General features: G+C 61.3%; 1 protein-coding gene across 1 annotated transcript in view; it reads right to left on the bottom strand.

Annotated features, from left to right (window-relative positions):
• The window catches only part of SF3B2 (splicing factor 3b, subunit 2, 145kDa), a gene marked incomplete at both ends in the record, with an annotated part of 2,148 nt that overhangs the window by 738 nt on the left and 846 nt on the right, over positions 1-564 (bottom strand). The window contains one exon of the mRNA XM_010079612.1: positions 420-529. Within this exon, the coding sequence (XP_010077914.1) occupies positions 420-529 (110 nt within the window). The remainder of the gene's footprint in view (positions 1-419; positions 530-564) is intronic.

Below are 564 nucleotides of genomic sequence, written 5' to 3'. Positions count from 1 at the left end.
CGGTCTTGTCTCCCCCCCCCAGGGTGCTGTCGCCCCCTCCCCAGCACCCATGGGTGCCCCCAGATGCCACCACCCCAAATGTCACCTTCAAGGTGCCACAAACTCCCATAAAATGGGGAATCTGTCACCTCTGCGGGCACCCAGGTGACATTTGGGGACATTCCAAGGTGCTGTCGCCCCCCAGGGTCCTGTCACCCTCCCTCACGGTGCTGTCACCCCTCACGGTGCTGTCCCCCCCCCCAGCACCCATGGGTGCCACCCAAATGCCACCATCCCAAATGTCACCTTCAAGGTATCAAAAGCTCCCCAAAACCAAGAAATTTGTCACCCCTGGGGACACGCAGGTGACACTTGGGGACAGCCCACGGTCCTGTCACCCCCCCAACACCCATGGGTGCCCCCCCACCCTTGGGTGTTACCTTAAAAGCCTCAAAAATCCTTTTAAAAAACACGAAATTGGGGTCGTAGATCTCGGGCTCCTCGGTGATGTACTCGATCTCCACGGCGTCACCCGGCGGCTCGGTGTCACCTCGGGACGGGGGGGCGTCACCCGTGGCCCCTCCC

This window comes from Pterocles gutturalis, unplaced genomic scaffold (assembly GCF_000699245.1).
Source record: "Pterocles gutturalis isolate BGI_N339 unplaced genomic scaffold, ASM69924v1 scaffold14209, whole genome shotgun sequence".
NCBI lineage: Eukaryota > Metazoa > Chordata > Aves > Pterocliformes > Pteroclidae > Pterocles > Pterocles gutturalis.
This window is presented reverse-complemented; position numbering and strand designations above follow the sequence as displayed.